The 27,826-nt window shown below is 38.5% G+C and overlaps 1 protein-coding gene across 3 annotated transcripts; it reads right to left on the bottom strand.

The window, feature by feature from the left end:
• Positions 1–35: 35 nt before the first annotated feature.
• On the bottom strand, positions 36–26,070 carry FAM204A (family with sequence similarity 204 member A). Of its 3 annotated transcripts, none has more exons than XM_073354240.1 (8): positions 25,988–26,070; positions 23,797–24,065; positions 22,706–22,796; positions 22,037–22,073; positions 21,321–21,420; positions 18,064–18,153; positions 2,616–2,722; positions 36–2,272 (listed from the first exon to the last, which is right to left on the bottom strand). In XM_073354240.1, exons 2-8 carry the CDS (start codon positions 24,055–24,057, stop codon positions 2,221–2,223), a joined length of 738 nt encoding a protein of 245 aa, XP_073210341.1. In that variant the 5' UTR covers positions 24,058–24,065; positions 25,988–26,070; the 3' UTR covers positions 36–2,220. The 3 variants fall into 3 exon arrangements, with proteins under 3 accessions (XP_073210341.1, XP_073210343.1, XP_073210342.1); XM_073354242.1 differs by having other exon boundaries at positions 26,001–26,024; XM_073354241.1 differs by lacking the exon at positions 25,988–26,070 and adding an exon at positions 25,855–25,962.
• Positions 26,071–27,826: the final 1,756 nt, after the last annotated feature.

Below are 27,826 nucleotides of genomic sequence, written 5' to 3'. Positions count from 1 at the left end.
ACCTTAAGTTACAAAAAGACACAAAAACCGGAATATACATTCCATTCAGCACAACTTATTTTAATCAGCCATCTAAACAAAACAGAATCTAATGCATATCTAACTAGATTGCTTTCCCCCGCTCCAGCTTTGAAAGTATCTTGTCTCCTCATTGGTCATTTTGGTCAGGTGCCAGTGAGGTTATCTTTAGCTTCTTAACCCTTTACAGGTGAAAGGGATTTTCCTCTGGCCAGGAGGGATTTAAAGGTGGTTAGCCTTCCCTTTATATTTATGACACAAGCTATATACAGTAAAAATAATTTCACTTGAATTTTCAGATAGGAATTTTATAGAATTCTGGTACATTTGAAATTCAGAAAAAAATTCTTCATATAGTATTTTTCTAGGTTTGCCAAGGAACCACTAAGGCATTTTCCCATTTTCATAAGCCATAATGTCTTAAATGTAATGTTATTCCATGTGGGAAAAATACAGATACATACACAAACTATACATTATGTATTTGTAAATTTAATGCATATATAAAATAAATAATATGAGGACTACATACCACTTGCTTCCTTTCCCCACGCCAATGGCTCTTCCAAAAAAAGGTACAGGTATTTAAAATACAGTTTGAATTTTATGATGTTCTGTTTCAGAATCCTGTTTATCCACTGGTTTACAGTCTTGGCAGTTGTCTTTAACTCTGTCATCATAACTAATTACAGCTGACTCTAGGATTACAATATTGCAAACTCTCATCTTTATGAAAAGTACAATGTTCTGCTAGGGGAAAAAAAGAAGAAGAAAAAAAAGATATATCCCACTTCCCGAGGGCTACCAACAAACGCCCTATTCCTTAGGTCTTAGAATTGGTGCCGTAAACCTTCAAAGTACTACTCTTTGGCAAGTTGTTTTAGCCTGAAGTGCTTAAATTGTAAATCACCATTATGTTAATACCAAACCTTTGGCCTGAAACACATTAATCTTGTTTAACAACAACTGACGTTTACATTCCCAATTCATTTCAGGCATTTTGGTGACTAAACATATAGGCAAAAACTTCAGGGAAAAAAGTTATTGCTAGTCTTGAATGTGTCCTTACTTTTTCACTGTGAATGATTTTAGAAAAACATTATTAACAATTCTTGTTACTTACAACATAAGCATTCAAAGCATAATTCTTTTATAAAACATCTGGCACCGAATACAGTTTGCATTTGATATTCAAGTGTAAGTTGATCAACTCCACAACATAACAGATTTTAGATATTTTCAAAATTCATATTTCTACATTTTGTCCCATTGACAAGATAGGGATTTTAAAATTTGAACACATGTGAAGTAAGTGGGGAAGGATAAACTGGAAAGGTCTTCAAGATGCTGGTTCCAAGACATGGGGCATACTAGATCCACGCAATGAATCTAAGCATTGCGCTTCATGGACTCTCAGACTAAAATTTTCTGTTGCGATTCATCTAGCCACATAAATAAATAATACAAAGATAAGATACTTTTAGTAGTATAGAGAATAGCTTAATTTAAAATTATTTTCATACTTAATACTACTAAATAAAAGGAGCATTGGGTAACGTCACAAAAGTCAATATTCTGGTATTCTTCAGGCATTTCATGATATACCTTCAATTCAACCAACTGATCTCTTGTGTCCAAATGATTCAAAGAGCAGCCTCAAAACAATACTGTGATAAGATCTGTACTACTTAGTAGATCAGATGTATAATTGATAAGATACTGACTTTTTTTAAACGAAGAACCTGTCCTTTTACCCACACCCATGTATCACTGACATGAATATTTTATCGTTATAAAAGCCGTGGCCACCTAACAGAACCTTACTGCACTGAAAATTTGGGTCCAGATTTATGGGAATCTTGACCAGGCTCCATAATTCTTCAGACCTGAGATGTGTTATACAGAATTTTGTCCACCTGGAGAATGAGTGGAATGTTAAGTTTCTGTGTGCATTAAAAATAATCAAATATCTATTCCCACTACAATTTTAACAGGAATTTGAAACAAGATATAGAAATCTAAGAGCATTACGGGAAATAAGTAAACAAACAGTTTTTGCTTAGTTTTTTTTAAACTACTATTAACCTTGCTTAGTTGTTCAAGATTTAGTTATGCAAGCATAAAAGAGGCAGCATATATTGTATTAAACCCACAATAATTATATTTTAAACAGCTTTACTTTCAGATGAGATCAAGACAGAACTACATGTATCCCATGTTGCTTTTTGTTTCCCATCTTTTCTTTGCTTCAAATCTGAAATGAAACACAAAAACATGTTAGGTTCCACTACAGTGATATTTGGGAGTTTTCAAGAGAAAACATTTAACTTCAGTGAAAAAAAAATCAGAATTTGGTTTTTAGTAACCTACTAATTACAAAAAGGCAATATAAACATTAGAATAAGTTATCAGTTGTGGTACCAACTATATATTTAGTCTGATTCACTATTCAGGAAAAAAACCAATCAGGTCAAACTAAACAAACAAGGATCAGCATAAGTCTATTTGAAGTAAGGAAACATTTAACTGAGATTCTATTGAATCCATTTAAAGCCAACAAAACCACAAATACTGAATATTGTACTCAAATGACGCACCCCCAGGCAAGCTTCTTTTTCTTTCGAGCTTCTTGGGAAGCCTCCGTATCTTGCTTGGCTTTTACAAAGTTGCGACAAGCAACAGCTTTAGCAATTTTCACGCCGAGCTAAGAAGGGGTGAGAAGGAACAGAAAGAAAAGTCAACAGAAGCAAATGGTTTACATCAAACATGAGGCCTATCAATGAGTTATTTAGTTTGATACTCTTTCCCATGGGCTAACATGAGTTACAATATCTTTTGAAAAATCAGATGGATCGATGTATGCATAGGACTGAACAAGTCCAGATTTTCTATGGGAGAGACAGATGATCCATTTTACTCTGTGTGCTTTGGTCCAAAAAGACAGCTAGAACTGAAGGAGCAATGATTCTGATCTGTTCCCACCTCCACACCTCATCAGCCAGAAAGATGGCAGTGTTAAGAATGATGGGCAAGAACAGTAGAGGTCCTCAAGGCTCTGAGTAATCCCACCCATCCAACGGATGGTATATCTGTACATTCAAAAAATTAACATTTCCTCATATACAGTACCTTTCACATATGGAATTTAAAGCACTATAGAACTGGTGCAGGCTGGATTTTAATTGGCTAATCTCAATAACATGAGACAAGTGCAAGAGGAAAGATCTTATGTGCTGGGCATTAGTAGAGCATCAGCTACCCTCTTTGGTCTAGTTTTTTGTCTAATACATCATGTTAAAGAATGAAAATTTTTTATATAATCACATGAACTAAGATAACAAGAAAGTTTTACATGTATAAAGTTTGTAGCCAACCTATATAGTTTTTTTTAAGTAATAAAAACTTGGCATGTTAGCCATTGCTTTGAGTGTTTCAGTATTCAGTGTATATTTCAAACTAAGGGCCAAATTCAGTAGTGATGGAAGTACCAGAAACATGTTAGATATATAAGTTGATCAGGAGAGAATAACTGACAAACTGTAATATGCATAGGTTTGGTATCCTACTATAAATGTGTCCAATTTCCAGTGACTCAATGGGAATTATTTCCACTAATCCTAAGGATGAATTTGGCTCAAGTGGTGTTTAGGATGGTGCAGGTGAAAGAGAAAGAAAGGAGCTGCTTTATTTTACAACTTGAGCTGGTCAGAGAATGACAACTGCATTTCATGAATTTGAGGTTTCAAAATTTGTTGTTTTTTTTTTACTCACTGGAACAAAATCTTTTGAACATTTTGCAAAATGGAACTGTGTTGAATCATCGGCTTTTGGATCAAGAAAATCAGGTATTTGGTTCATGTGTCTGCCTCTCTTGCCTACTGTGAACCTCAGAAGCCTTATCGTTTAACTTGATAAACAACACTTTTTGATGAAAAATGTTTTGAAAATGTTCTGACCAACTCTACTTTCATCTTGTTAGTTGCTTTCGTGACATACTCTGAGTCAGTAAAGACAAAAGAAAATTTCTTTCCGTGAACATATTGTGCTGTGCAGATCACAATTTTCAGAACGCATAGTATTATGGAAATCAACTTCAGAAACAGTTAGAATGTGTAATTTGATCTTCAATAGATTTATCAGAACCAAACAATGTATTCCCATAACCCCTCAAGCTGATCTTCTCAGATAAGTAGTGTCAGGCCTTACCAATATCAAGTAGAAGACCTCCAGGGAAAACCCAGCATGCTGCAGGAAGTAGCAGTGATATGTTTCAGTAATCCCCTTTTTAGAACATTACTGAACCAGTGCTCCAGCTTGGCTCTAACTCTTGACTATGTGTGGAGATTAAAAACTTCCATAGCACTTTTTGCAGGAAGGGAGGTAGTGAGGATATTACCAGCGTCCTGGCCAAAATATTAATTTAGAAAATTGTATTGTATCTGCCTACAGATACAATACAGATTGTTGAAGTGTTCTTCACTTCCATCCTAAACTATCTAGAGGTACTACACACTGTTAAATGGTTGCCATGTTCTACTGAGAAGTTGACTGAAATAACTTATTTAGAGATCATTTGCAATAGGTTAAAATGATCTTCATATTATCAGACTCTAGATTATCATTGTTTAGCTAATAAACATGCATGTTATTCAAATAAGCTTTTGACAGGATGTAAATTGGATGCCATTTTATTTATGTATTTACAAACTTTTTCACCCAAGGGGAATTGAACTGATACCATGGTATATGTCAGGGAAAAGACCAGATGGAATAATGCCACACAACAATTTTGAAATTGCCAATTTCAAAGATTTCCATTACTGAACATTACTAACTTTCTGCTCATTTTAATTGAACTTTGTGATATCTGTGCATGATGTTAAATACTGCCAGCAAAATATAATGTCTTGAAAGAATTTCTTCTCAAAATTACTCCTATTCTTCCTGACAACCAGAAAACTCATTTGGCCAAGACTGGTAGAACACGTTAGAACAAGTTGCTGCTTCTTGCAGCAATAACTTACTCAAGGCACTATTCAAAGCCTGAAGTCAATGAGCATCTTTCCAGTTGAAGACTGCCTTACGCAGCCCAGACTGCAAACAAAAGAATCCAAAAAAATACCAAGGTGCAAGGCCGAGGTAACAGAACAAGGGTCTCAGACTACTGAAAACATGACTGGAAATTGCATTCGTCATGGCAACACATATAGAGATCAGGTGAAAGAGAAAGAAAGAAGCTGCTTTATTTTACAACTTGAGCTGGTCAAAGAATGACAACTGCATTTCATGATAATTTGAGGTTTCAGAATTTGTCCCTATGCAGGTAGAGCTGCAATTTACTTCTGTGAAAATTGTACTTCTTAAGGCCATGGATCAAACCCCCAGAATGCAGCACTTTTAATGTAATCTGAAAAGGAAGGCTGACTGTGGCATACTGATCTTGTTTCACCAGTGAAGTACTGGTATCTGTATGTTATAAAGACTTCATACAAAACACTAACAGCTAAGCAGCTGGTGAGTTGAATCTATTGCCTATTACTCAAGACATGTTTCTTTTATTTTTATTTTGTTTCCCACTCTCGCGCCCACCCCATTTCTCTGTTTCAATCACCCACCTGTTGTGTCTTCTCCTTAACCTAAATGGTGAGCTCTTTGAGGCAGGGACAGCCTGGTTATTTGTTTGTACAGTGGGGTTCTTGATAATTGATTGAAGCCCTAGGCATTTCTATTATGGTTTTCAAGGTCAGGCTTGACAAAACCCTGGCTGGGATGATTTAGTTGGGGATCAGTCCTGCTTTGAGCAGAGGGTTGGACTAGATGACCTCCTGAGGTCCCTTCCAACCCTGGTATTCTATGATTCTACAAATAATAAATAGCTAAAACGTGAGCATTGATTATTACGTTAATTCCTTAAAAAGGCTAAAGCTAAACATTTCTCTAATCTATCTTTTGTACCTTTTATGGGTCACAAATATGTCCTTAAGGAGTCCTCCTGATGCACCAAATCAATCATTTGATCAGCCAATATTTCTAAGTTTTACATCATTAGCCAAATAATGATGTTTTGATTATTAACAAAAATTAACATAATCCAGTAATTCAATAGACTGACATCTGAACTATAAAAACTGAAGTTAGTCACAAAGCATATCACACAAAAACTAACTAAAGCAGACCGTCCTGCCTGAGCTCCTGGCCCAGAAGGCTGTCCGCTGTCTCCCCTCCCCCACAGCCATGCCGCCACGTGGCATAACGCTCTGGGCGGCGGGGCTGCAGAGCCTGGCCTGACCCAGTGCTCTGTGCTGCGCAGCTGCCTGTCCTGGTGCAGCCGTGCTGCCAGCCACCGGTGCTCCAGGCAACGCAGTGAGGGAGCAGGGAGCGAGGTGTGTGTGTTTTGGATAGAGGGCAGGGGAGTTCAGGGGGTGGTCAGGGTCGTGGATAGGGGTCGGGGAGTTCAGAACGCGCGTGGAACAGGGGTTGAATAGGGGCAGGGGTCCTGGGAGGGTGGCAGTCAGGAATGAGAGGAGGGGTTGGATGGGGCAGTGGGGAGCGGTCAGGGAACAGGGAGCAGAAGGGGTGGATGGGGCAGGGGTCCCGGAGGGGGCTGAATGGGGTGTGTGTGGGGGAATTGGGGGCAGTTAGGGGCAACGGGTCCAGGGGTGGTCAGGGAGAAAGGGTGGTTGGATGGGGCAGGGGTTCCGGGGGGGCAGTCAGGAAAGGGGAGGGGTGGATGGGGGCGGTGGGGGGCAGTTAGGGGCAGGGGGTCTGGGGACCGAGAGCAGGGGGTGGCGGATGGAGCAGGGGTCCCTGGGGGGGTCGGGTGGGAGTGGGGGCCTGGCCATTCCTGGCTGTTTGGGGAGGCACAGTCTCCCCTAACTGGCCCTCCATACAATTTCAGAAACCCAATGTGGCCCTCAGGCCAAAAAGTTTGCCCGCTCCTGAACTAAAGTATAACATTGTGTTACTGACATGCAGCCTTTTAATATTTAAGTGCATTTATAAGCATTATATTTTTTGCTATAAAAATTAAATTCCTTAAAATCCCAGCAACATTTAGAAATAATCCAGATTTAACGAATTACAAATTCCTGAAGTTACAGTAAAAACTTAAAGGAATACAGTAGATTTTAATGCACAAAAAGAGTATTTATGTGACAAAGCACAATAATTTTATTAACTTAATCAATAGAGCAATCAGAGGACTAAGTGGACAATGAATTCACAGCATTCATATGTCATTTTTTGATTGAATTTTACGTCCTGGTACAATGAATTAACTAATAGTTATTCCTTAAGTATATATTTGAAATATATTCTCGCAAGCCTATTTAACATCAATATACACACAATCTTACATAACTGATGTCTATAAATGTACCGAAAAATATTTTAGTCTGTTTCTGTGAAGGCGGAATGAATACTTCCATCTTTGAAAGTATGGAAATAAAATGGGATAATAAGATCCTCTGTAGTATATGGGGAAAGAAGGGGAAATAAATGTTCTGCAGTATTAATGCTATCACTTTAGGGCTACATAAAACCTAGTCTGCAAAAAACAAATATGTTGTGTTTAAACATACACAAACATTCTATTCCAACTAAGCATCTTCTGCACCCATCCACACCCAGACATACATCTTCACTTCCCCTTCCAGAAGAAATCCTTAAAAGCTTGGTCAATGGATTTTACATTTAAAGGGGCGGGGGAGCACATTTCGGGTCATCAGATAACTCAACAAAATACAGTGTTGTAAGAAATAAGAAAACATGAATAAAAATATATACAACAATTTCTTGTGTAGCCAAAGTATCAGCATTTTCCATATAGAACATCCAATATTTTGCTGCATTTTAATTAAGGTGTCTAAACATTATCACAAAGAACTGCAAATTGGTCAGAGCACGCAGTAAGGAAAATTAAGCTCTAAAGGCTTTTTATCACCATATTTCAGGAACCAAGGGTGTAAAATGTTCTAATTTGGGATATATTAAAAGCCATAAAAGGTCTTTCAAAAAGATTAATGGTACTTTGCTTGGATTTAAGATAAGGGCTTTAGCTGGTTGGAAAAGCAGGGCCCTGGCTAGACCCTTGAGGCATTCATCTTTACAGCCACTTGGAAGATTTGTAAAAGCGTCTGCATAACCTCAAGCAAACGCACTGCGACATTTTTTTTAAATTCCTTTCAATTTTACAGGTTTAAAGTGTGTAAATCATGTTGGGTAGTAAAGCAGCTATAATGGCTCATCCTTGTAACACAGTATAGATTTTTTTAAGACAAACTTTTTAATCAACTCAGTTTCCATGAGGCAAAATCTTTCCATATTAAAGTTCACCATTAATCATTTCAAATATCTTACTCTATCAGCTTGATATCAGCTTATCCATCATTTTTCATAAAATTTTACTCATCTGAAATTGTTACCTTGTAACAAATTTCTAAAGGTTTCAGAGTAGCAGCCGTGTTAGTCTGTATTCGCAAAAAGAACAGGAGAACTTGTGGCACCTTAGAGACTAACCAATTTATTTGAGCATAAGCTTTCGTGAGCTACAGTTTTCCCTCTTTTTGAACAGTTTCAAGGCACTTATTTAAAAATACCAATTATCATACGTTAACTTTGTATGGAATAACAGGTTTCTATGAAAAATATTGATGCCATTCTCTTTTGTTCTTTAATTAAATGAAAACAGATGTTTTCTGAAGTAAAGCGGAACCATTACTGGAGTACTTAAAGTGTTAAGGTCTTTAATTTTTATATCAGTTTGGTCTACAATTCCTGATTGTCTTTACTCAAGCTCAACATTAATGTCAAGCAAGTTACCTAGGAGACGAAAGAGATCAAAGAGACAAAAAACCCTCAAATGTCTGATTAATCAAGCCTGCAAACAGCTTATTTCTTTTAGCCTGCATGCAAGTATGAAAATGAGATTCTGGGAGCCGTACATTGTGCAGATTTGTTCATTCTTATCAGAACAAAGCCAGCGGCAGCTTATTTCATGGATCATTGGCACTGTCATCAGTGCTACACAGAATGGGTGACAGCTCCTCATTTTGAGGCTTGAACAAAATTAGCAAAAAGTCGGCACAAATTAGCCTCTCATCTTTTTAGTAATATGACATTATTCATTTACTTTTTACCCAATTTTTAATTTTTTTCCTTGTCAGCTATCCCTTTCTAGTGTTTCTTGCACAGCATCATAAAACACTTTTAAAACAAGCAAAGAAATGGCTGAAGTTGAAATCATATGTAAAGTTCAGGCGGCAAGACAGAAAACATTTTTATTGAGTTTCAACAGACATTTACTGTAATTTACAGAAAACTTTCCAGAAAATCTTGAGATATTCCAAATTAAATATTATTCAGCAGAGACCTTTCATTAAATGAGAAGTCATGTTTAAAATACAAACTCTCTATGATACGAGTAATGAGATAGCAGATTCAAGAACTGCTCCAGAAATGTCATATTTAGGTATGATCTACAAAATGCTAAACCCACAGAGGCTTTTACAAAACATCTTTATTCGAACAGGTCCTGAAGCATCCTATGGTCATACCAGAGAAGCCAAACAGCCTTTTAATACAGTATTACAGTTTCTCATCAAATATGAATCTAGTTATTTCAGACTTTGCCTTTAGCAATGATTTTCTCCTTTTATGTTATGGAATGTTATCCATTGCTGACGTATATAAAATATATAAAGCAAACAAGAATATTGAGTGGATTTTGCAGTGAAAATTGTCTCCTTTCAAGGATGTGCTCAACTTTCACTGTAAAATAGTTTGTAATACCTTTGTTGCTTTTTATGCTGGATATTAAAACTTCAAAATTATATTTCGATGACACTAATGTAGCAAGGACAGAAAAATGTTCTAATATTTAAGCTCTCTTCTAGATTTAAACATTCATATGCAAGTAACTTCTTCCATACATGAGAAAACAGCATTAAAAATTAACTATAAGCTGTTAGATGCTTTACACAGTCCCCTTATAAGAAAGGCAGTTAGGAAAAAAAAAACTGTAGTACTGTTTTCAGCAATTTCTTTATCTCTGTTCTTCTAAGTAAGAAAGCTTATTAACAAGCTTTGAACTTAAAATCACATTTACAATAATGTGCCATCAACAGTTTTATAAGCTAATTAGAAAAAAAAGATTAATTAATGACTGGCTGCTAATAAAATGGCAATCATGAAGAAAGAAACCAAGGGTGCTAAGCTTCAACTACCACCAATTAAGAGCTAATTACAAACAAATTATATATGTGTTTTGCTGTGGGCTTTAATTTACTAAAATGGTTTTAATTAAAAGAGAAAACATGCTGATTAATTGAACTGCAGAAAAAATCTACACTATAAATTCGGCTTTGTCTGTCTCTTTAATTAGACTTGTAACATCTGAAATCTTTTTTTAAGGTTTGTTAAAGAAAAGATATACATAATTAGAGGAGCATAAGAATGTAATTTTAGGTGATAACCCTGTCATATAGCAAAGGTTAAAGGAAAACAATCTTAATGAAGAAAGATATTTGGAAGCACCTCCACTAAATGTTCGGGGGGGGGGGAGGGGGGAACCTATCACCAAGACAAAATAAAATCTACTCTTCCTTTTTCCAGTCTTTTAATATAAATGAAGCCTAAGTTAACTGCTGTGCAATTATAGTCTTTAAATTTGTTGCAACCACTTTGGGTATCTACACATATTACAGTAAATTTTGAATGGGGTAGATAAATTTAGAAATACAACTCCATTCATAGTAGTGGTAGTAGAGTAGCCATTTCCCCATACAATTAATTTACCCTATGTATATCTAAAGAGGGGATGTTTGTATGACTTGGCAACCACAAGCTATATACTATTTCTTTAAAAATAGGGTCAAATTTTAAAATACAGAGATAGTTTTAGGAACCTAGCTCATATGGTCCCCAATCTAAATTATCAAGATAGAATTTGCTTCCAAATGAGGACAATTTCATCAACAATTATTAGCAAGTGGTCAAAAAATCATGTAACAGCATCAGAGTCGATAGAAAGCTCAACAGAGTAGCTCTGTTGGGAGATGAGAATGGTATCCCAATGACTGGTTAATTAATTTGATTATAAAACATATATTTCATTTAAGCTTTATTACAATAATGCAGAGTTTACTTGTAAATTAGAGCTTTTGAAAATTCTCACCAAAATGCCAGAAACCTCTAAGCTAAACACATAGGAATAGTGCTGTCAAAACAGGTTATTTAAAGACTGACAACTGCTTCAGTAATGTAGTACTCTAAATTACATAATATTTTTAAGGTTTCTTTTGACAGGTAAATCTAATGTGGTCAAGATCATTTTATTGTGTTCAAGTTACTGCCCTCAGGCTAACGCACTCTTAGACAATGTGGCACCTATGCAGCAATAATAGCTACACAATAATCACAAGTGAAATGAAAAGTTTGAATTTTAGCCAGAATAATTCTCAGGACTATTAGAGCCATACAGAAATCTGCATTCTGTTTCCAGAGACAGAACAAAACATTCGAGCATGACAGCATTAAAGAAAAATACGGTTCACTCAAAGAACAATGTAAAGTATTTTCAGGGTGAAGTATTGAAAAGATCTCTTCTCAGGTCACGCAAAATCAATTTTAGAACAAGTTTACAAAGAATTAAATAGCCACAGCCTTACATTTATATTCACATCTCAACATATGTAAGCGTGTAAAGGAAATGTGAACATCTTTAACAGATTATGTAGTTCACACTGATGTGATATTACTAAGTAATTTGAGTCATAACTCTTACATAGAATGTACATTTACTGTTATGCAGAGTCAATATAGTGCTCTAAGTTCTCAATATTAACTTCTTTAAAGGAGTGCCTAAAAAGTCCAACAAGTACAGTAAGTGAACCATTCACACTGCAATTTAAGGTAATAGCCTATGTTACAATGAAGTCTACTTCATTTAAAAAATGTCTACTGATTAGAAGGATTTTCAGTCATATTAGGTATGTGTTCAAAGCTTGCTACCAAAGCAAGCATGGTTAGCATATTGGATATACCACCACCAAACAACACGGTTTACGAAATCCAGGGCATCTCACTACAAACACTGCAAAGCTGACCATGCTAACTTCATTCTTTCAACAATATCCATTCTAAAAAAGATTCAAGGCTCCTTGGATCACTCCTATATAAACATTCAATACTTTTCTTGATAACTCTCAGGTTAAACAAGTTATCATTAAATACACGATGTTGCAACCATGGCCTTCGGTACTCATTTCTACATTCAAGCAGCAGAGCTTTAAAACATGGAGCACTTTGCTAATGCTTAGAGTCTTAGATTAGGATATGATAAAGATAGCACTTGGATTACAATAAAATACACTTTAACTGTGAATATTTATACTGTGCAAATTGTAAGAAAATTAAAACAATCCATTCTTAACATAGTAATTAAAGTAAATTTCTTGGAAGATGCATGCTTTGAAATGTTTTCCAGTACTATATAGAGTGTTTAAAAACCCTAGATAAACTTTGTGTGCTTTTTTAGATTTAGAAGTATATAACCCACACAGATGAGGTTGAGCCTCTGCAGTAGTATATTCTATGAAGTATACTCTCTCAGAATGAAATTAAATCAGTAATAGAGAACCTGCCCAAGAAGCACTGAACCACTAGAGCGCCATGGTGATCAAAATAATCAGAAAGAGGACTTGCTGAATGCAGGGCCCATGGATTCTACACTTACAGATATCCACTAGCCCCCAAACTCTCAAAGTATGTGCAAAGGAACTGCCATCACTATTCCAGCCTATAAAGTGGCAAAATGACCACAAAGTTAGTGTGTTCATTACTTCAAACCATACAGAGATTCTACAGTTTCTTTGTAGAAATCTTTGTGCTGGGATTGGGGTGAATTTCACCAGCCACATATATACTACATTTCTGTAAATAATGAATTTCATCTAGCTGCATCAAGGGAGGTTATACATGTAGTCCACAATCTTACAATCAGATCCATGCATAGGTCACTTGTGAGTGAAAGTCAGTGGGTCTGTCTGTGAGGAGATGCATGTGTTTCTGTGCACACCAACCGCAGAATTGGAGTTAATGTGTTCGCTTCCATACTTCCTCCCCACACACTTTAAAAAAATAGTTTATATTATTTTTAATCAATAAGAGTTAGACATACCATTTTTACTTTCTCTTGCTTATTTTCCTAGCACATGCACTAGCATACCAAAATCCAAGCTCCGAACACCTTACCTTAACATGATTCACTCTACAGTTGCTACAATACACATGCTAATTTTCATGTAGAAAAATCTTGTCATGCACACTGTAGAACTACAAAAAGTTTACTAAAATAAAATAATTTTTGATATTTTAAACAATTCTACATTTTAGCACTGAAAATTAGAATGTATAAGGTCCATGCTTGGAAAAGATCTGAATCTGTTTTGACTTACAGTAACAGAGACCCTGGAGAATTTTTGCCCCATGACGAAAGCAATCAGATTGTATTTGTTCCACATTCATTCAATTGCTAGCCCACAACAATCCAGTAACCAGGCTTAACAGCACAAAGAAAATTGTGTACACAGTGCTATGAAAAATCTCTCTTGAAACAGCAATCCATTCCTTGACAGGTGTATTTTCATCAAAGAAATATAGACAATAGACAGCTTCCAAACTTACTCCTTATACTACAACATGACAATGTTTGCCTCCAAATACCCTGAAACAAGTGTTACGTGGCAAAAAAAAAAAAAAAAAAAAAAACACCTTTGGGTTTCAGGAATGTGAATTTCAGTGATCTACCCAGCCAGTCTCCAGATTATGCACATTCTGTAAGTCATCACTCGGATTCTAAGGGAATCAGGTTTCACAAAAATCATCCCTCACTGTGTCATAATGATAGCACATCGACAGCATGATTTTGGCATTCCCTAGCTTTTTTATGGCATGTTTTCATTGCCTATTTCCAGACATTTCTTTATTTTTGGCTTCATTTTTCTAAAAACTGATGCTGCCCTATCAGTTTCACAGGCTTATAAATGTTATACATCAAAAATTAGTTTCACTTATTAAAGCAGGAAACAGCTTTAAGAACTCTGGGATCTGTGCCTCAAAGCAAAGGCTTTATCAGCAGGTTCCAGTTACTGCTTCTTGAGAAAGAAAATGGTGGTGATTAAAAATCTGTACACCTGATTTCCAAAAGAACATCCACCCACTGAATACACATTCCACAGGGCTGCAAGGGGGCTGTACCCCAAATAGAATCAGTTTATTTTTGATATCTTCATACAACTCTGCTCAGGAATAATAATTCAGAGAAATAAAATGTAAAATAATGCAGTTTGTATATAAGAAACAGCAACTCAACTTGTTTTTTTGCCCACCTTCATGGGTGCCATACCGTACACAGTCAATATCTTTCTCCGCGTTTGGCTCAAACCATTTCCTGATGCTTACAACTTTTAGAGGTGAAAAGAAAAGTAACATTAACAGCTTAACTTGTGTAAACTGAAAAAATTGGGTAGTTTTTTAGAATTAATTCACTTTCTACAAAAAAAAAGTAGCATTTCACAAAAACAAGATTTTTTTTTTAAGTTCAGAATGGAATGGGAGAAGATCACATGGATGTTTGCATCAATATTTAAAAATGTGAAAGCAATTTTGTTTTATTAGTCTGTACCTGGTCTATGAGACAATAATGTTCTGACTCAGCTGCTCCCATAACTGCAGCCTTTGTTTGGCTCTTTATTCAATCAGTTACTTACATGAATGATTTCACCAGAACAAAAGACAGGCCTTCCCCCGGCTCCCACAATTATGGAGACCCACCTTACCCTATGCAGACTCTTCTTTTAAGTCACAAAAGAAGAACCAATCTTGCAATGAGTTTTGAATGGGCAATTCCCTGTACCTGTGTAAAGTCCCACTGAAGTTACTGGGAGACTGCCCACACGAAACGCGTTGGAAAATCAGGGCATGGTCATTTGCGTTTTCCTTCTCTCACAATGTATTATTTTTTCAGACTAACCACCTTAACCAAAATGGAATGAAGGTTGTGAACACTAACATTGTTTCAAACGTATTCTTATTTTTCGAACCTGCTAATACTTCAAAATCAAGAATTTGGAGTTAAGGTTCCACAAATAATATATAACAATAGCACCTGTAATATGCTAGGTGTTGTACAATACCATGTCTACCCAATTGAGAGAATGATCATCTTCTTTCTTGTCATTTCCCAATTTGGGGTCAGCGACTTTTATAGCCTTCTTCCAAAACTCAACATTGTATGCCAGGCTTTTATACAGTTGGTCTCTCTGAGGTCCACTGATATGTGGCTCATGAATCTTTGGTCTCTTCCTTGGTCGTCTTCCATCCACAATCACTGCAAGAGCCATCCTACTGATATAACTCTCAAGTCGCCGCTTGATATGCCCATACCAACATAGCCTAGCCTCTCTCAACTTGGGTTCAATTACAGCAACCTGCAGGCCCCTTACAACATCATTTCATTTCCTGTCATGGAATGTCCTACCATTTGACCACCTCAACATCTTCATTTCTGTGGTGGAGAGCATATTGATTTTCTCTGTTGTGGTTGGCCAAGTCTTTATTCCATACATTAAGATGGGCCCAATTCCAGTTTTACACATTCATCTTTTAACTTTATTGGCATCTTTTTGTCACACAGACCTGGGGTCGGCTCTCATCATTTGCACGAAGCAGCTTTAGTACGATGCTGGGCATCACTCAGCAGGGCATCATCATCAGGTATTTAAATTCTTTCATACTTCTTAGCTCTCTGCCTTTATGAAGTATCCTCCTCCTTCAGTTAACATAGCGTTGGTCTTGCCAACATTCACTCTAAATCCACCCTGCTCAAAAGTACATTACCACTGTTCAAAACTGGCGTGCAGGGCCTCACAATCTTCCACACATGTCACTAAGGCATCAGCGAACAGCATGTTCCAAGATAGCTCCCTTCATATATTCTCACTTATCATATCCATGACAACCACAAACAAAAATTGGTTCAACTGACACTGATCCCAATGCTAGCCAATATTTACTGGAAATTTTCCACTGCGCCCCATTTAGTTTTGGCTCAGTAGTCACTCCATATTCTGGACTCACACAGCTCCAAACTTCTTCCAGTCATCATTTCTACGTTCAAATTTGCACATCTCAGATTACATACTGACTTCTTTAACTTTAGTGGCCCTTGCCCCGTTACAACAGTTATTCAATTCAGATAATAGTATATCATAAATGGTACAAAAACTTTTAACTTTTCATATTAATTTATATTTTAAGTCAAAAAATTTGCACAGAAATCTCAGCATGTTTTATTGATTGTTGTACTCTAATTTAGAGTAGATGAGGAAATGGTGCATTACAGGTCTGTTCTTGGAAGGAGATATATTAGAGTGTTTTTATACTGTACTTGAAAGGAGAGGTGAGATGTTGGCATATTTCATTCTGAGCAGGTGGGTGACCTCAAAAAGGGAGATATATGGCCAATAGCAAACATTCTTGGGTTTGTAATTATACTACGTGAAGTGATGGTTTTCCAGTCACTAGTGGAAATGTAGATAGTGTATGGTAGTTACTTACATAGTATTCTCAGTGGCTGAGTAAGGCAGTATCCTGCGAATATGTAGAGGACAGGTACTGAGGCAGAGTAAGAATTTAACTAAGTTATTTATGGGAGCTTAAGTACAAATTTCCTAGCCTCCAAAACTCTGCTTTTTAATGAGTAACTAGAATGGTATACTGTACCATGTTAAATTTAACTGATTAGCAATTGCAGCTTTAATTCTATTTTTAAAAAAGTTTGGCTGGAAATTTTCTTATTTTAAAATATTTTAAAAACCTTCATGTGAAAATCTGAAGTAGATTGTGGTGTTTTCCTTCTCCATTTTTAAACTTTCAAAAACCCTTTGAATTCTAGTAACTTAGCCAACAGACCTGAAATTTCCAACCCGTGTGCATGATTGGGAAGATAAACAGGAGGTAGGAGATATGTTCTAACAGGAAAATGGAAAACCTTCTAGTAATAAATAGGAGGAAACATACAAACCATTTCCTCTCTTTATTTAGAGCCACATTTGACTGTTCTCCCTTCCTTGGCTTCTGAGCTGTTCTCCAATATTTTCTTTCTTCACATTTTCACCACCCTCCATCTGCCTTCATGGAAGCTGGAGCCCAGCTGCCTACGCTGGACTCCAGTGATGCACTGCTGATGCCATACACACATTTATAATTCTAAATCCAAATTCACAAAGGCATCTAACAGGTTAACTACCCGAGTTGAAAAGTTATGTCAGCATTTTACAAACCTTTTGAAGGATCAATGTTTCATAAGTTAATTCTACAAATAGCCACCCACTTGCCACAATTACTCAGACACACTAGCTACCACTGCAGATAATGTAATAAAAGATGTGAAGTTTCTGGACCAACCTAATTTTGAGATATGTTCTTAAAAACAGAAATAATTAAAATTATTCCAAAACCAAAAAACCCCTTTTCATTACATAACTATATCTCTGAGCTCTCTCATCCAGTTTGCTCGAGGATAAATTTTGTTGAGGTGGGAAAGAGAGGCAAAGTCTGAGGTACAGAATATTAATAAGAAAGCTACTTTCCATCTGAAATTTCTTGAGAAACTGATGTGGAAGAAGGTTCAAATTTTAGGATTATTACAGAAAGTTATTTATAGTCATAACTATGAAGTTACTAATGTGGCTCCACAATAACTTGTTTGTCTGAGATCAATCCTTTTGGGGGTTATGTGTTCAGGTCTTCTTGTGATAGATATTACTCGAGCCATTGAAAATTCAGATATAATTGTCCAAACAGTCCTAAAGTTACACATGTGGCTATAATAGGTCGTGGTTGAAAGAAGCCTATGTAAGCAGCAGCAAAAGGAAAAGATGCCAGGAATAATCTTTAAGAGTATTTGGTTAAATTATAATGACTTATGACTAGATACACAAAGTCAAGAGTTTTAAGAGGTAGTATTTAACTAGGTCAACTTACCTCACGAGTGGCTAATCTATTACTCAGTTCCTCAGCTCTCTCAACATCCCCTTCAGTCAAAGACTTGTCTATGCTGACTTCAAGACCAGACTGGAAAAAAAAATGGCAAACATCTTCAGGCCAAAACGAATGATGAAATAGGATTTATAGAGAGAACTCCTCATGTACATTTTAAACATCTGTTTAACAGAATTATATTTATTTCACACATCTGTAATTTCCATGTAAAACAAACCACATTTGTCTAAGCGTTGTAATGGATAGTATCATTAAGTAGTCACTGAAAGGCTGACTGAGCACAAATCATTGTATTAGCCCACCTTATGTGTAGGGTAAATACTGTAGTTAAAAAAAAATATTACATGGACTAGCTTAGACCTGTCACAAGAAAGTTTCATCTCAAGATATGGTTTGGCTTATCTATTCCATCCCTGGAGCTTTCCTAAATAAAATGTGAAGTGTATATGTCAGGTAATATGAAGAATGGCAATCATCACTGTATCTTTGCCGTTCTTAGATCTTATCTTTATCTCAAAACTGAATTCTGGCACCATGCCACTTTGCTGTACTACTAAATCCAAGTCTTCAAATAATCATGGTATGAAAGGGGAAAAAAAAGTTTTACATTTTTAAAATTTCTGAATACAAGAAAAAAAGTGTCCTAATAACAGAGGCAAATTCTAACTTGTCTAAAGTTAATGTCTTCAAATTAAGGATGACTAATGAAAGTTTTATAAAAATACATATGTGCTCTTTAAAAAATTGTAGGTTTGTATTTGCTGAAGATTCCAATTGTAATATTTCTGAAGGAATATAGGAGTGGAACTGAGGTTGTGCCAGAGTGGGAATTTTCTGTAATATTTTGTATGACTAGTGTGTGTGCCTCAGTTTCCCCTATATGCTGTATTGTTAACTAGGTGGCAGGAGAAGGTTGCTTATTCTATGCAGAGACCCAGAGACACAGGTGTGACTGACACCTAGCTGTTTAGGGCAAGGGCCGCTAGTATATGGGGAGTCCAAGATGACAATGGCCACTCCAGTTGCCAGGACATTTGGTACCTAGCAACTAACAACCATGGACTGCCCACCCCTCTACAGAACGCCAGCCATGTTTGCCAAAGGAACAAGAAAAAAGGACTGAGGAGTGGCCGGGGGGGGGGGGGGGGGAGGAGGGGAGGTGTGTTGTTAGGAGTTGGTTGTTGGAAGCTTGAGACTCTCTTGAACAGGGGCAAAAGAGGGGTCATAGGGCTCTGGGCTGACCATGATGGTAACTTTTCATTCTCTGTGCTGACCAAGGACTTTCTATGCTGTGTTCCAGACATCTAATAAACCTTACTGGTTTTGAAACACTGGCTGAGAGTCACTGCAGATGCCGAAGGTGTGGATGCATTGCTCCCTTTAGGTGTACAAGTTTCTCTGAGGATTCCAGCTCAGGTGGACACACTGAAGGGAGCTCACCGCATGAAGTAAGGGTGCTGAAGGCTTGGAGGTTCAGTCTAAGGAGGCAGTAAAGCTAAATGACTTACACTAGTGAAGAAGTGAATCCCTAAAGGGATGGAGAGGGGAGAACCTGGCCCACTGAAAGGGGTCCTCCCAAGGACAGTTCCAGAGCATCAGATCTGTGAATCCGTGACAGATATCCACAAGCAGATTTTGTTTAAAAATTTCACCAAAAACCCCTTTTTCCAAATCAAAAAGGAGACTTCCATTTCTTGACTGGATTTAAATATTGTTAAAGTACAATATGTCATAGCTGATCAACTAACCTACTTTGTTCTAAAGATGTAATGGTAAATGAAAATATAACATCTGCTACTACTGAGAAATACTGTTAAGAGGATTTTTCTTTTCATTTTCATACATTGAAGATGTAAGTCAGAGAAGAACAAAAATTTAATAAAATAATAATTCAAAGTTGTGATGGCAGTCAATTCTGTTTGATGCCTTATGAAATTAATAGATATAATTAATAGTTTGCCAGCACTAACAAAAGCAATTCATCTAATCATCTCGGCTGGAGAGATTCCACATTTTACTGGCCGAGGCTCCTCCACTACCCAGGTCTAACCTGAGGAATTCAGTGCAAGCCTGTGGTTTCAGTTAGGGAGAATTATGAGCAGATGTTTGCCTAGAATTAGGACTCGGAAAACAGTGGTCAAAGTTACTTTGCTTGGGATATGTAACCTAGAAAATGTGATGTGGTTTCACAAAAATTTCTTGAACGTTGGCTAGAAACATCACTGACCAAATAATGCCATAAAGCAGTGGTTCTCAACCAGGGGTACATGCAGAGGGGTATATGCAGGTCTTCAACTCATCTAGATATTTGCCTAGTTTTACAACAGGCTACATAAAAATACAAAAGTGTCACGGTATGCTTTTACTGAAAAATTACTTTCTTTTTACGGTAAAAATGAGAATTATCAAATAAATCGACTGGAATATAAATATTGTGCTTTTTCAGTGTATTGTATATAGAGAAGTATTAAGTAATTGAGTGTATGAAATTTTAGTTTGTACTGACTTCGTTAGCGCTTTTTAGGTCGGATTTTGGAGGCAAGAAGTTTTTAAGTGAGGTGAAACTTGGGAGTACGCAAGACAAATCAGTCTCCTGAAGGGGTACAACAGTCTGGAAAGATTGAGAGCCACTGCTATAAAGAACATAATTTACAAAGATAAATGAGCTTTGAAAATGAGACTACTTATGATAATCAATAATAATTAGTGCCAGAAATTGCTAAGAGAATTATTGGCCATGTTAATACATTTTAATAACATAAATGTCTTAATAATCCAAAAGACTACTTCAAATGAAGTATCACTTTTAGATAACTAACCCCTATACCTCCAAGACAATTCCACTGTTTTCAGTTAAAAGTATCAGCTGAAGTATTTTAAAATTAAAAGAAATTCACCCTAGCCAAATCAGATGTGTACTTCTCCCTATGTATATCACAGAGAGAAGGAAAAAAAAAAGAGAGAGAGAGAGAGAAATGGATGGCAATACCCAGGGATATTGTAGCAACAGAAAGTGTAGCAATTCTTCAATATAATATCTATAAATTGCATGTGATATCTAACTAGTAGATCATATTACAAGTGTTACATAGAATTCTCTCTCTAATAGAAGTATATGATTATTTACTCACCTTCAACCAACTTTCTGGCTTATTTTTATTTCAGTTATAGCTGGATTTTAGTTTTGTCATAATATATCATTGTCATCATACTTCTAAGAAACTATGAATAGCAATCACCTTTTGGGCAGCCCTGTTGCTCACAAGAGATTCAAACCTATCATTAATTCCGAAGTATTGCGTGAGTTCCTTCCATTGACCTTCATTTGAAGATTGCTGACTGAAAAACAGACAAACACAACTTTGTACTAAGCACACTCAGAATAAATTAAACTGATTATTCAGTTAAAATATGAATAGCAGTTAACATTATCAGCTACATATTTTTAGACTCTCCATTGTTTGTAATAACCTTTTATACGCCAGAAGAAAAAAAAAGAATGTTTTGTTCTCCCATTTGGAAAAAGTTACCCCCTACTCAACTTTCTAATGGCAACAAAATTAACAGTTCCTTTTGTTTACTTCACAATATCTGTACTTGAATCGTGTAAGGCCCCAATCCTGCAGTTAACTTCGCATGTAACTACACATACAAATAGTGCAATTGAGGGCAAGTCGACATAGCTATGGGTTAAGTAATAATAAGTTAGGTCCCTCCTCTCCTATTTTAATTTCGACCCAAGTCAATATTTGCTAAATCAAGAAATTTCCCCATCAAATAATTTTAGGGGTCAAATACAGCTGTTGACTGCCCGAGGCTCTGACTGACTTAGAAACTGCTTACAGATATCCAAAGATAGTATGTGGCCCTAAGGTTAGTCAAATTTTGTACTCATTCTTTCTGACAATGTCCCTTTACAAACACACTTCAGATAATTATATTGATTTTTTTATACCTTTCAATCACTTCTTTTTTGTTCTTTTTCAGTTTTTCTGAAAAGAAAAAATAAAGAAAGCAAATATATTTTAAAGACATTCACAAACTTCTGGTACAAATCATTAAAAGAGACTAGTTCAAGATTAATGTGTATGGTATTACTGAGTAATCTTTAAGGCCTGAGGTGCCAAGAGATCCTCCCACACAGAGTTCCAACAAGTCAATGGAACCCCATTTAGGCAGACCCCGTTAGCAGGATTGGTCCCATAGTACTTACTTTCTAAAATGTTTTTAAAGCGATAGGATTATGCTCAGTAATAAGGGTTTTCATAATAAGAACTTTATACAGTATCTGTAATAGAGAATTGTATTTAGAAAGCTAAAGCAAGAGTGAGTCATTGGATTACTAAAATATATTTTAGCTAACTGGTAATCCTGATAAATCAACATTAATTGAAGAACATTTACAAGTTGAATTTCCTTGCAAGTAGCACAAATATAAATCTATACTGTTTCCATAACATAGTCACACAACAAAAATCTCTAGTTCACAGGCACAGAATGCTGGCATCAATGGTGCCCTCCAGCCCAGTCTTTCACTGTATTTCTTGAAAAAATACAGTTTTTTCCAACCCACTTTAGTAAATCAAAATGCATTTGGTATTAATTCTATAATTAAATGAAATACCTTTTCTGTAACGTTTTCTCTTTTTCCCCCTGTTTCCCTGATTTGTTTGGACTTTCATTTCACAGTTTTTCTTCTGAAGCTCCTGAAATTTCTACAGGAGAAGGAAAAAGCAAACTCAGAATTTTTTTAAGTCAAAAAGTGTACTGAAAACATTACCCAAAATTCTAATTCTTACTATACGAAGGTTCTTATATAGTGCAAGTTCAATTCTACTGGTAATAAGTTGCAAAAGTTACACACAACAGACTGTGATCTTCATACCACATAAAATTATCTCTGATTTTCTGCCCCTACCCCTTCTTTTAGTCCCCATGATTCTTCAGAACTGCATCCCAAACTTCATTATAAGGTACACAACTAACGTGAAACACATTAAGGGCGCAACAGTGAGCATGTTCATAAAGTCCTCTGAGGTCAATTTAGATGATGGGTGAATGTTCAAGGAAGACTGGAAGCAGACCTCTTACATAACTGGCTATCTAGGCTATGGAGAAAGATGAGAGACTAGTTTTTTGCAATCCTTATTCAGAATTAGAGGCCCACTGTGAAATATCAGTGTAGACTGGTCAACTCATAAGTATGAATTCTCCAATCTTTTCTTTCCCCATATGAAACATGTACAGATCAAAGAAAATGAATACGGTCTTGTAACCCAACTTGATACTGAATGGCAGGGTTTACAGGAAACTGAAGGACACATTTTTTGTTGACTACATCTTAAATATTCAATTGATTGGATAATATGCTAAATTACAAATCTTTAACCATTCAGAAGCCAGTTGCAAAGAAGTTCAGGTGCTCAGGCCCTGAAGTGAACAGAAAACTTCATAAGCAAGAGTGGTTGTGCTATATTATTTTTCTCCCCTGGGCTTTACCAGTCTTGAAAGAAAGCAAGAGTAAATCCCTCTTAGCAGCTTGTTAGGTTAACATTGGTTCCAATGGATCATGACAGACTACATTTTATTCAAATTGCTTTATTTTATCCTACACATCGTATGCGCCTTCACTTAAATAAAGATTAGCCATACAACATTGAACATGTATATTAAAATTTTGTACTGGTCATTTGCAGACAAACTAATAATACCCACATTCCATATTTTTAAAGAAACTCCAGAAGGGCATTCTTGATATTCGTTTTCTCCATCTGCCACTGCTATAGGAATGGATTTACTTTCAGTGATACTCTCAGGTCTATTTGTCTGAAAATCAGAAACCTGAACTCCTTTGACATCCTCATCTACTTTATCTTCCGCGGAGCAAGATATAGGACCATCCACTGGGTCTCCATCATCAGAACTCAAGTCAACATCACTGTCATTCACACCAGGAGGAAACAGCCCACTCCACATCTTCCAGTCTAAAAAATAGAGCAAAACAGCAAAAAATCTTTGTGAAGACACACACTTCGTATGAGTTTACCCAGATTCTATTTTCTCTGTGGATGCAGAGAATTAGAAATAATGAAATACAGCATTACAAATATTTTAAATGCTCTTGACAAGAGGAAAAAGCAAAAAATAATCTTACTTCCATTAGATGATTTAAGTGGTTTAGACAAGCTTATTAGAATTAAGGCAGAAAGTCTTAACACTTGTAGAGAGGGCAGTTTACACAATGGTCCTTTTGCTCTCCTATAATTTTAAAACTCAGTTTTTAATATAAAGTATAGAAAAATTGTAACACAAGATCTTTTTAAATGCAGTAAGTCATACTGCCTGAATCTAGAGAACAATTATCAAAGGGTTGTGAAAGTGCACGAATGAGTATTTAAAAAAAAACCACTCGGGAGACACACATTAGGGGCTAGATGCTTTTGAAGTGTGTACAGTCAGATTTGTGTGTACCCTGGAACTGTAAGTCAAGTGTCTCCAAAAGTGCTTGTTTGGTTTTGCACACACCCTTTCAAAAATTTGGTCCTAAGTGTTTTACTGAATCATGCAACACAAAAACATAAATCACGAGTGATACAAGACCAGATTCTATTTTGCTGCACAATTGTAAAACTTGACTATAATAGAGTTATTTTAGATTTACACTAGTATAACTTAGAGCAAAATCTGCATCAGACAATTTCAAATTTATCTTAAAACTAATTAAGTGACTTCCTCCCAACGGAGAGACTTGGTCTGAAAAAAATAAATAAATAAAAGTAAAGGGGGGAAAAATTGTGCCTGACCATGACAGATAGGAGAAAGAAAGAAGTCACTGTTTTAGCCACCTGCTATATGATCAGAAATGGACAATTCTGACAAATGTCCACAAGGGATCAAAGGCAGCAAGTGCACAGGCAATCCTAGGCAGATGTTACCTACTTCTAAGATACCTATGGGTGTGGTTGACATATTTGCTTTTTAACAGTTTGGCAACATTTGTACAGCTTATGTCAGCATTGAATCGGACTGAAAATATAACATTGTGCTGTTTTCTTTTGAATCTAACAATGGTATGACTTAGTAACTTTTTTTACAAAGCCAAACCCCGACTTAAATAGCTATTTATAGGTACAAGTTAACATGATAGCCCTAGTGTCTCTCAATGAAGAGTATGATAAGTTTATTATTCTCAGCCTCACTACTTTCCATCTCCTCCTGCAACTGCTACCTGGGACAGCACCACCCAGCCCCCACTCTCAAAAGTTGTTTGGATTTGATTTACAGTCCAAATCAGGCTCACTTTGGAGGAGGTAAGTAGGAAAACAGGGAAGACAAAGGTCTCCTTTTTTCTGGATTCATTTCAGGCAGGTTCCCCCTCCAGAAACGAAAGAGGGCTCATGCTAGGTGGGGTTTTGGGAGAAGGGTACAGGTTCAACCAGAACCTCTTGACATTTACCACGTGTCCCAGTACTTTGAGATGCAATCATGAACCTCACATCCAGGACCCGCATGAAACCCGAGCCCTGCCCTTCCCTAACCTCCTACCTAACCCTCTGTGCCCACCCAAAGAAAGTCACCTCCACCCTTCTCCTGTCCCTTCCCCCTCCCCGGCCCACTATCCCTCCTCCCCACACTTCTTAAAACCTCCACCCTGCCGAAGAGCAAGAACACTCCCTGCCCCTCCCCCCAACGATCAGCCCAGCCCCCTCTGACGGCTCCCGCCGCGCCGCCCCTCACCCAGCGGCCCCCACCCCAGCTGCCACCGCGCTGCACCTCCTGACTCCCTCCTCCGCCAGGTGCCGCCCGTATGCAACGAACGGACGCTCCCTCCCGCCGCGAACCATCCCCCCCGCACCGGCTCCCTGCGGCCCCTCAGGCCCCGGCAGCCAGCGCGGGAGCCACTCACCGGCCGTGTTTACCTAGCCGCCATCTTGACGCTTCATTAACATCGTTCCCGGCTATTGGGCACTTTCCCCCCAGCCAATCAGCGGCCGCTTTGCTGCTGGCCTGCCCCCTCCTCCCTCCGCGCGCCGCGGTCTCCATGCCAACCGGCCGAGGCCTGGTTTGGGCTGAGCTGCAGAACGAGCCGCGAGAGGCCGGCCCCGTCGGCGGGGAGGGGGAGGGGAGAGATTCCACCCTCGTGGGGGCGGACGAGGGGAGAGTCCCCTGTTGGAGGAGCAGGGGTGGTGTGTGAGAGACCCCCACAGGGGAAGGGGAGACGGGCCGGGGGACGGGGGGTGTCTCTGCACCATTGCCAGGAAGGGTTGGGGCTGAGACACGCCTTTATTGGGGGGCGCCTTGGAGGAGAGAGGCTCCCATTTGGGGGGAAGACCCCCCCTGTGGCTGGGGTCAGGGTGCCTAGGGGATGAGAGGCTGCCCACTTGGGAAGTTCGTATTTTAGGGAGAGGAGAGGAGTGACACCCTCACTTTAGGGCGAGGGAGAGGATCCCCAAATGAGGCAAATGATGGCAAATGTGGGTAGCCCAATGTGCAGCAGAGCATGGGATGGACTAAGGTCTATGGCAGGGGTGGGCAAACTTTTTGGCCCAAGGGCCACATCGGGGTGCAAAACTGTATGGAGGGCCGGGTAGGGAAGGCTGTGCCTCCCCAAACAGCCTGGCCCCTGCCCGCTATCTGACCCCTCCCACTTCCCACCCGCTGTCTGCCCCCCTCAGAACTCCTGACCCATTCAACCCCCTGCTCCTTGTCCCCTCCCAGGGATCCTACCCCCTATCCAACCCTCCCTGTCCCCAGACTGACCCGACCCATACCCACACCCCCGCTCCTAACTGCCCCCCAGGGACCCCATCTCCTATCCAACCCCCCCTACTCCCTGTCTCCTGACTGCCCTGACCCCTATCCACATCCCTACCCCCTGAGAGCCCCCCCCGGGACTCCCCCACCTATCCAACCTCCCCCCCCGTCCCCTGATTGCCCCCCCCCAACCTCTGCCCCATCCAACTTCTCCATGTCCCCTGACTGCCCCCCGGGACCTCCTGCCCCTTATCCAAACCCCCCCCCCACTTCCTGCCTCCTTACCATGCTGCTCAGAGTGGCAGGATTGGCTTATTGGAAAGCCTGGGAGGTGGGCAGGCGCAAGCCATGCTGCCTGTGTGGCAGCATGGCTGCAGGGGAGGGGGGACAACAGGAGAGGGGCCAGGGGCTAGCGTCTCCGGCCGGGAGCTCAAGGGCCAGGCAGGATGGGACCGCGGGCCGAAGTTTGCCCACCTCTGGTCTAAGGTGTGATTAAAGACTCCCTTCGGATGACAAGTGTCCAGCATGCACAAAATTGCCCCCCATAAGGTCCCTGCTACACAGCACCCTAATTGGGACACACTTCCCATGTAGGAGTGAAATCAGGAGGGCCAAATCGCACCTGGAGCTGCAGCTAGCGAGAGATGTCAAGAGTAACAAGAAGGGTTTCTTCAGGTACGTTGGCAACAAGAAGAAAGCCAAGGAAAGTGTGGGCCCCTTAATGAATGAGGGAGGCAACCTAGTGACAGAGGATGTGGAAAAAGCTAATGTACTCAATGCTTTTTTTTGCCTCTGTCTTCACGAACAAGGTCAGCTCCCAGACTGCTGCGCTGGGCATCACAACATGGGGAATAGATGGCCAGCCCTCTGTGGAGAAAGAGGTGGTTAGGGACTATTTAGAAAAGCTGGACGTGCACAAGTCCATGGGGCCGGACGAGTTGCATCCGAGAGTGCTAAAGGAATTGGCGGCTGTGATTGCAGAGCCATTGGC

This window comes from Lepidochelys kempii, chromosome 7 (genome assembly GCF_965140265.1).
Source record: "Lepidochelys kempii isolate rLepKem1 chromosome 7, rLepKem1.hap2, whole genome shotgun sequence".
Classification (NCBI taxonomy): domain Eukaryota; kingdom Metazoa; phylum Chordata; order Testudines; family Cheloniidae; genus Lepidochelys; species Lepidochelys kempii.
Note: the sequence above shows the minus strand (reverse complement) of the source record. Positions and strands in the feature narration are given on the sequence as shown.